Source organism: Etheostoma spectabile, chromosome 5, assembly GCF_008692095.1.
Source record: "Etheostoma spectabile isolate EspeVRDwgs_2016 chromosome 5, UIUC_Espe_1.0, whole genome shotgun sequence".
NCBI classification, from domain to species: domain Eukaryota; kingdom Metazoa; phylum Chordata; class Actinopteri; order Perciformes; family Percidae; genus Etheostoma; species Etheostoma spectabile.
Genome location: NC_045737.1, coordinates 28,253,077 through 28,262,980, shown reverse-complemented (window position 1 = coordinate 28,262,980; position 9,904 = coordinate 28,253,077). Strand labels below are relative to the sequence as shown.

The 9,904-nt window shown below is 44.1% G+C and overlaps 1 protein-coding gene across 1 annotated transcript in view; it reads left to right on the top strand.

The window, feature by feature from the left end:
- The first annotated feature begins 5,833 nt into the window (after positions 1–5,833).
- Positions 5,834–9,904, top strand: part of kat6a (K(lysine) acetyltransferase 6A) — a 39,988-nt gene continuing 35,917 nt past the window's right edge. The window contains 3 exon segments of the mRNA XM_032515941.1: positions 5,834–6,032; positions 7,393–8,309; positions 8,312–8,886. Of these exon segments, the coding sequence (XP_032371832.1) occupies positions 8,165–8,309; positions 8,312–8,886 (720 nt within the window). The 5' untranslated portion in view covers positions 5,834–6,032; positions 7,393–8,164.

Genomic DNA, 9,904 nt, shown 5'->3' with positions numbered 1-9,904 from the left:
GGTATTTTGCTGGATACATGAGGTATTTTGCTGGATACATGAGGTATTTTGCTGGATATATGAGGTATTTTGCAGGATATATGAGGTATTTTGCAGGATATATGAGGTATTTTGCAGGATAAATGAGGTATTTTGCAGGTTATATGAGGTATTTTTTAGGATATATGAGGTATTTTTTAGGATATATGAGGTATTTTGCTGGATACATGAGGTATTTTGCTGGATATATGAGGTATTTTGCTGGATATATGAGGTATTTTGCAGGATATATGAGGTATTTTGCTGGATACATGAGGTATTTTGCAGGATACATGAGGTATTTTGCAGGTTATATGAGGTATTTTTTAGGATATATGAGGTATTTTTTAGGATATATGAGGTATTTTGCTGGATATATGAGGTATTATGCAGGATACATGAGGTATTTTGCTGGATACATGAGGTATTTTGCTGGATATATGAGGTATTTTGCTGGATATATGAGGTATTTTGCTGGATACATGAGGTATTTTGCTGGATATATGAGGTATTTTGCTGGATATATGAGGTATTTTGCTGGATACATGAGGTATTTTGCAGGATACATGAGGTATTTTGCTGGATATATGAGGTATTTTGCAGGATATATGAGGTATTTTGCTGGATATATGAGATATTTTGCAGGATACATGAGGTATTTTGCTGGATACATGAGGTATTTTGCTGGATATATGAGGTATTTTGCTGGATATATGAGGTATTTTGCTGGATACATGAGGTATTTTGCTGGATACATGAGGTATTTTGCTGGATATATGAGGTATTTTGCTGGATACTGAGGTATTTTGCAGGATACTGAGGTATTTTGCAGGATACATGAGGTATTTTGCTGGTATATATGAAGGTATTTTTGAGATATATGAGATATTTTGCAGGATACATGAGGTATTTTGCTGGATACATGAGGTATTTTGCAGGATATATGAGGTATTTTGTTGGATACATGAGGTATTTTGCTGGATACATGAGGTATTTTGCTGGATATATGAGGTATTTTGCTGGATACATGAGGTATTTTGCTGGATATATGAGGTATTTTGCCGGATATATGAGGTATTTTGCAGTTTGGGTGTGTGGTTTTGTGAATTGTGTTATGTTTTTTGATAAAACCAGCCTAGTTTGCAAAATTGTGTTTTAGCAGTTGGAAAAAAACTGTAACACGATATATCTTGATTGTGATCCATACAAAAAGTGTGAACAAACAACAAGTTTGTTTTTTGAATAGGGGTTGTGTATCAGACTATTCTTGACTAGGACCAGTTGCCAAGCAACCAGCAGAGACTCCAGGAATTCACTGCTGTCAGCCAAAATAATGATACAGTAGAGTTGTACCTCTGTAAAAGAGCTAATTGTTGTTTCACACTCCAGCTTTTATATGGGAAAAACAAATGAGATATAAAATGTTAATAAGGGGTTAACCCCAACCCTTTAGAGGTGCTGATGGATGAACTGAATGGTTTCCCGCTTTTTACCAATCTTCACGCCATGTGAAGCCAACTGGCTGTTAGCTCCTGCTGAATATTTACCGTTCACACATGAGAGTGACATCAACCTTGTTATCTCTGTTATCTCAGCAAGAAAGAAAGAAAGAAAGAGGATGTCTCAAAATCCCAAACTACTCCTTTAAAAGCGGCCTTTTTTTAAACCGAACAACTATTGTTCAGTCAACTTTCATGTCTGCGCTTCAAAAAGTCCAGGAACTGTCCACACCTTTTGCAAATGGAAAACCAAAAAAATAGCGAGTGGAGTAAAGCCGTACCATGCAGTGGATATTCCTACTACTGCTACTACTACTACTACTACTACTACTACTACTACTACTACTACTACTACTACTACCACTACTCCCAGGTGGTATGCACCTTTAAGACTAAAAAATGAATGTGTTAAGGGTTTTTCTGCTTCGGCACTATTGATCACCGTGACTTGTCCCCCTCCACTGTACTCAATAGTGTTAAAGTCAGAGCTATTTGTGCGTGTTAGGGCCTTGTCAGAGGCCCCTGCTTGAAATGTACGTCCACTTCAGACGACCGTTAACCACAGCAGGACAATAGATTCGTCAACCAGAGTAGTTCTCCGCGTTTCCCACCCTGTCTCTCCACCGCTTATGTCTGGTGTACAAGTGTACTCTGTGGCACTCTTAAGCACTTCTGGGTTCAAGTGAAGGAGGTGGTGTTTTCAGGGAGATTTCAGACAGGAGGAGTTGGAGGGAGCACGAGAGGTGTCTGGCGGGACTTTCAGTTCAGCGCCGACAAGCTGCACTTCACCTTCCAGCTGCTCTCTGTCCCTTTGGATTCAAGGCAGGGGGGGGGGAGCAGGGGCCACTGGGAGGGAGGGTGGGAGGAGGGGCTTGGATGGTGGTGGGGGTCACTGGATGGGTGGGGGCACGCTCTTGGGCGGACAGGCCCTGGAAATTTCCGTTGTATGTTTCAGCGCTTTTCAGGATGGGAGGGGTTTGGAGTTGGAGCTGGGTTGGAGTTTGGGGACTTGGCGGCCGGCCAGCCACAGCAGGAAGCTCGCTAGTTTCACACGGACAAAAAGGCAGTCCTGGACACTGCCGGGCTATCTGAGAGCAGCACTCCAGTCATCATCTATAAAAACAGGAACTCCGAAATGTAGACTGAACTGGTGGTGGCACAGATTGACTGCTACTTACTCACAGCTGCACTCAATATTCATATTTCCTTATTTTCTTGACAAAGTAAAAGGCATCAGTTGGAGAGAATGCATTTCCAGTTTTGCCTTTCACTTCCAGACTTCCATTAGATAACGTCTTATTTTTATGTTAACCTCATTTCACCCTATATGCCTTATCCACAATACGGAAGTAGCCAAAGCTGCCAAGGATCCAGAATGGGTTAATATTGAATAATTATATGTCAAGAAGCTTTGTTTACTTTTGTCCCCTCACCTGGACGCAATATGTAAACGTCCTCATTTACTGAAACTAAACTGGCAATAGATCCCTTACACTTCACAATAGGGGATCCGACATGCTACTACTAAAGGATTTCAAATAAAACAACAGCTAAACCTATTTATAGGATATTTTAACCTATTTATAGGCTGTGTGAAAACTTGTTTGCTCAAAATTTAAAAAAAAAACAAAAAAACTCCGGGAGAGCAGGAGGTGTTGCTGTGCATCAGGTGGACGGTATATGTGTGTGTGTGTGTGTGTGTGTGTGTGTGTGTTGTGTGTGTGTGTGTGTGTGTGTGTGTGGTGTGTGTGTGTGTGTGTGTGTGTGTGTGTGTCAGAGAGGGGAGGGTTGCAGGGGGCAGGTGGACACTGGTGCTGGGGGCTCTGGGCCCCTAGCAGGTGGACGCTTAGAGAATAGAAATTAAAAAAGGAGGATTAAGGGGATGAAAAGAAGCTAAGGATTACTTGTCTCCTTTTCTCCACCAAAGACAGAATACCAGCCAAGGGTCTCATACCGAGACATCCATTTGTGGGTGAGGGCTAAATGTATTTCCCAATGCAATTTTTTTCTTTTTTTTGTTAACTATAGTGATGATCAGAAAGTGTTGACCAGTGTTTTGGAATCGATATAAGAGATTCTCCTTTATGCAGTGTGCAGTGGTACTTTTTGATTTAAATTAATGATTAGTCTATGATTGCAACTTTTTATTAATCGTGCTTTACATGCTCTGGTAGGAGAATTCTGTTACCTTTGAATAGAGCAGGTTAGCTGTTTCCCCCTTCATCCCCATCTTTATGCTAAGCTACGCTAACCAGCTGCTGACCCACCTGCATACAGACTCAAGAGTGTCATCGATCTTCTCATCTATCTTGGGGCAAAACAGCAAATAAGTGTATCTCCAGAGTAGTTAAACTATTCCTTTAAATGGTTAATCAATTAAAAGAATTGTTGACCATTTACATTCTGTCAATCAATAAATGGACTCACTGTTTCAGGTGTGGTATGTTTTCCTTGTTTGAAAATGCTTTTTGCTGCATACATGACCGTTATGTTGTGCACAATAAATAATTGTCCCATAACAATTTGTAACATCAAAAAAGAAGGAGAGTTGACTCTGTTAAGACTGTATGTGAATTAAGAGGAAGTGAATACCCTCATTCCTCCAATTACTGTAGAAGTTGACAGCACTCATTTGGAATAAGTAAAGGTCTTCAGGTTGTGCATCTACCTTCATTTTTCGGACTGAAAATCAATATGATCTTATCACAATTACAGTGACATGACTCCCTACTCCTCCACCCTGGTTGGTTTGTTTCTGTTGTTGTGTGTTGGTGAACACGGCCTCTGCTGTAGATCATGACACACGGCATTATTTATTCATGGCTGGGAACGATAGAAGCACTGCAAGCTTCTCCTGAGCACTGTCCATCTGTTAGCTGGCCTACTGTACACACTAATGTAATATGTGAGTCCTCAGGAGGCGTCCTAATAGCCATTCATGTGTTAACGCTTCACACTATTTATCTGTGTAATAACACTACCGTTAATTATAATTAGTGCCTTGTCGTTGGTATGTGATTTATCTGTCCCTGAAGAAGTGCAAGATAAACAATGAGTAAAGTGTGACCTTACCGATTTTATTTGATCACCACTGTGCTGACAGCAGTTCACCCTCTCACAAGACACCTCTAACATGGGAAAACCTCAGGTCTAATTGCTCCCTATAAGACACTCTATAATCCGTCTCTGAGGACTGCTGTACACATCATTTTACACAAAGCTGCAGATAATTTAATTTCCACCCAGGGAGCTTTCAGCATTAGCCTGTAATAGAAAAGGAAGATTGCTGCCAGATTTCCAACACGAGTGCCTCTGTATCACTATGATCATGAAATTGAAGCAACAGAATCAGGTTTTCTTTATTGATTGTTTTTCTTCGGAAAAGAAGGCTGTACTTAAGCTGCTCAAATTTCCCTAAGGCAGATTCAGAAATTACGGGACAAAATGTTACAATCCTTGTGCAGAACTCTGTGTGTAGTTTTTTTTCTTTTTTATATCCAACAACATATTAGGCCTCAAAGTGTCCCTAACCTATCTCGCCAACGTTAAGTTTAAAACACTTTTCAATTGAGCACAGTGCAGATTTAAACGTGATACCTTTACATTATTTTGCTTCATTTGTCACCAGATGCCGTAATTTATGTTGCACTGAGGGCTGTAAAAAGAACAACTCCTTTCTCCAAAAATAAATCACAAGGAAAATGTCTTAGACTCAGCTGTCATTTGATGAAATTTAACCGAGTGGATCGGCTGCAGACAGTTTACATAATAATTTTCAAAAAGATAATACCCTTTTTCACAGTCTGACGAGCAATGCATTAGAAGCCTACTTTGCATAGACAGATAACAACATTTTTTATCGTTTACTGTAATACTCCAGATAGCTACACACTGCAACATCTGATCATCTCTGGGGACTGGATATGTGTGGCTCTCTTCCCATCTTCATCTTAAAAAACACACAGCTGCTACAATAGACTGCAGTGTGGAGGGGTGTCTCACTTTGATCTTTAAATACCCTCTAACGTTAAGGCATGCTCATTGGCTTTGCTTTATTATTTTCTTTTTTTTTAAACAACTGCTGGACAAAATGCAGACGCTCCCTTGAATCTCACCCTATGTAGACGTAGTACAGCAGAGAATGCGAGAACACCTATCCCCTCTTTTTATTTTTTTCTTCCTCCAACACCACCACCATCTGTCCCTTTCTTCCATTTCATGTGCTCAACAATATCCACACCCCTCTCATAGCAACAGCACAGCGCCGCCGCCCCCCGCGCCTTGCAGTGAATTTGTCTTCCCCTGGATCTTCGCCTCGCACTATGCAGACGGTCCCTGGGCCCTGCCTGACGGTTCACTGTGTTCCCCCCTCCCCCACCAGCCGTGCTCCTGTTTCACTCAAAGATGGCGTCGGCTCTAGAACCCCTGGTCTGTGGCTGCATTTTTAGGCTTGTTGTTGTCTCCGTTTCGCACTGTTTTGGCACCTTCTCCTCGGCGGCTCGAAACGAAATCCTGGTGAGTAGCAGCGGAAGCCGGATGGGGGAACATGAGATTTTGTACACGGTCCGCTTTTCCCGAGCTTCCCTCGGAAACCAGAACCGAACCAGCTCGGGCTTTCTGGGGAACCGCGAGAGGTAGAGGGAGAGAGGGGTACGAAGGGATGATGATCGCGGAGGTGGGTGGGGGATACGGAGGGGGGAGCCGAGGCCTAGCTACTTCGCTCCAGCGGCCTTGTCTTCACCGCACCGCGGGCTGTAGCGTTACGTGGGAGGGCGGTTGGTTCGAGGGAGGAAGTCAGCGAGGTGGGGACCGCTCGTAGGTACGCGTCTAAGCAGGCAGAAGATCCTCGCCCATACCAGAGGCTGAGAAGGAGGCCTTAGAACATGTAATACTGCAGAATCCGCGGCTAGGATTTCTTAATTTTTGCACTTGCCCGCTAGCCGAGATGGCCGTCTGCAAGTTGCATTGTGCCTTTTACAAGGCCGCGATCTTACGTTAATGTCTGAATGACATTCGAAATGATATTATTTGCTGGGTTTGCTGCGGTGTGTTGGTCCATATTGTCTGAAATATCGGTCGAGGTGAGGAAACGTTGTCTTTTATAGCTGAGGCGCTGGCTAACCCCTCGTTTCATGCTGTTTACGTTTCAGGTTAGCGACCAACGTTAGTAACATAATTGTAACGTTAGCTCGTTGGTTAGCTAGCTTCTAACGTTAGCTTGCTAAACAACAGCAGTTAGCGGGAAGGCTTGTTGTCAGATACTTAGCTGCCCAATATCATATCAGTGAGAGTAAACAGCACCGCAGGAAACAGTTTGGCAATGCGGCAATTGACTAAGCTTTGATTTTTAGCTAGCCTCTGAGCTAATGTTTGCTAACAGTCTGTGTTTTGACTGCATCATGTTTACCTTAGCAACCCAACGAGCCCAATGGGCAACTTGCTGGTGTAGTTTTTAGGAAGACGTTGTTGACCCTTTTTTCCCTCCTCATTTTCACCATATATGAGACACCTGTGCAATTTCTCTAGTTATTAGAGGTTACGTTACTTTGTTTTGTACTATTCTGCCTGTGTATATCTATGTAATATGAGACGTGTATGGTTGTTGTTAAGATATTCCTCTTTATGTTTAATGTCCAAATTGTTAGTAGTACATTGTCAAACCTCATAGTGCTTTCTAAGGGCATGAATACACTGTTTATACATCTGTGTGAAGGCACAGTATGGTGTGTCAATGTTTTCTCATTCAAACTCATTCTTTACTTATACTTCCACTTTGTTGCAATATTTTTCTAATTTATCAAAAGGTGTCACTTGTTTTCTGCAATGCTTCTCTAACCTTTTGATTCTCTGTGTGTTATTTTCTTTTTCTGTGCAGGGTATGTCCGCTACCGGAACGCAATAGGCAGGTGGTCAGTCGTGGTTGCTCCCTGGTGTGAGATATCTCCAACGTCCCAGAGCTGTGAAGCTCAGCCTGCTGGAAGAGTAAAAGACAGTGAGAGCAGAGTAAAGACGAGGACGTGTGGATGCAGAAAAAAGTCACCATCTTGTGGAATGTTATAATCTTCAGAAAACATGTACTTTATGACCCTCGCCATAATCATTGAAACACTAATTTCACGGAGACCGTGATCATCGTTCACAACTCGCCCTGAGAATTGGCTAGTTTGCCAGTGGCAGGAAACTGACTGAGCAGTTTTTATTGTCCCTGTATAGGTACTTTGAGACAGGCAAACATCTTATTTTTTTGAAGGCCCTTATCATTGTCAACATCTACTCTACCCTACATTGTGTACATTGGGAGTTTAAGTTGAGAACAGACCTGCTACTTCCTCCACTCCCCCTGCTTCTCGCCAGGGACCTTTACCTGGCTGGGAGTGGGTGGTGGGTGGACCGCATTTTACCAGGTGGAGTGTTGGCTCAGGGGGTTTGTGCTATGGTTAGCTGCTCTTTACCGTGCTGCTCATACTCAGCTTCTGAGGGACTCTCTGTGCGACCCCAGGACAAGGGATAATACGCAGGCAGGGGGCAAAGAGGAGGAGGCGGCGCTACGGCGCAGGCCAGTTGTTTCCTTGGCTTACAAGTCCCTTTTTTGTGTGTGGTCATTGCGGTGAGGCCTCAGGGCCCCCGTACCCACCCAGACCGCAGCCATGGTGAAGTTGGCCAACCCAATGTACACCCAATGGATCCTAGAGGCCATCAAGAAGGTAAAGAAGCAGAAGCAAAGACCATCAGAGGAGCGCATTTGCAATGCTGTCTCCATGTCCCATGGTCTGGACCGCAAAACGGTTCTGGAGCAGTTGAGCTTAGTGTCAAGGATGGTACCATCCTCAAAGTCACCAACAAAGGTCTAAACTCCTACAAGGACCCTGACAACCCAGGGCGCTTGGCTTTGCCCAAGCCCAAAGGTAGTGGCAGCTCTGGAGGAGGAGGTGGAAGTGGTGGTGGAGGAGGAGGTGGAAGTGGTGGAGGAGGAGGAAGTGGAGGAGGAGGAGGCGGCAGCGGCAGCAGCAGCTCTCACTCTCACTCTCATTCGGGAAAGAAACCGGGACTCGACTGGAACAAGTTGATCAAACGGGCACTGGAGGGGCTCCATGAGCCTGGCGGCTCCAGCTTAAAGAACATTGAGCGATTTCTCAAGTGCCAGGCTGATGTGGCCGCCTACTTGTCGGGCAGCGGCTCCATGGGGCCTGGCCTCTTCCACCAGCAGCTTAGGGTGGCCCTGAAGAGGGCCGTGGCTCATGGACGCGTGGCCAAGCAGGGTCCTCTGTTCCAGCTCATCAGCCGCAGCAGCTCCCTGGATGACGGCACTGGGACGGTGTCTCTGGAGTCACTGCCACCTGTCCGCTTGTTGCCCCATGAGAAAGACAAGGTAATGTCTCTCCATGTACATGTGCCTCAAATATACATGTGAAACTGTGTGCACGCACCTCAAACTTACACACATTGATAAAATACATTAAATAGTAAATACCTGGTCACATTTGTTATGGGCATTATTGGCACGTCAAATAGATATAATAATTATTATTTGGATGTTTCTGAGAGTTGTTGATAGCAAAGGTTTTAGTATATATACATTAAGACTGTAAAAAGATAAATAGGCGTAAAGCACTTTGGTCTGAGAAGATCATGGATATCCTGTTGAAACAAGAAATGTAATGTGCTCCCCAGTTCAAACTTTTTGGAGCGACAGAAAGAAAGTGAGTGTGAAAACACCCTCTCAACTTCTTTTTGCAATCCACACAACATTCATTCTACTTCCATAATAGCTGCTGCGCACCCAGTTGTGTCCGGATGTATCAGCTGGCAATATACCCAAGACCATGTTTGAATTGGTCATGGCCTACAGGCCTGTAATTTACTACAGCACAGTATAGACTTTGACTGTGTGAATTTAAGTTGGGAGTTTTCATCCAGCAAATGGTGTAGTGGTTTACACCAGATAGCATTGGCAAAGTCATTTTAGAAGTGGCTGAGAAGGGTTGAGCATTGTGTTTAAGGTCAGATACCAGCTGGAGTCTGCATCTCTCTCTCTGTTTTATACGTTATCAGTGTGTGTTGGTGAGAAAAGAGGTATCAGGTCAGAATACATGTTAAAAAGACCTCGCTGAACCCAGTGAACGAGTGACAGCATCTTGCCGTGGTCCATGCGAGTAATACTAGAGTGAAGCTGGTGGGCGGATGGTGGGCCAGTTTTCTGCGGAGGAGGAGGTCAGGGGAGAGATTCATGTGGCTCCCAGCCTCCTGTAGGGAGTGTGGACCAGCTGCAGGGCTGCTCCATTTGAGGGGATGGGTGGGTGGAAGAAAGGAAGAGAGGGAAGGGGAGGAACCCAGACAAGTGAGAGCGGTGGTCTGTAGTGGTGCCAAAGGAAGAGGCCTGGATGACG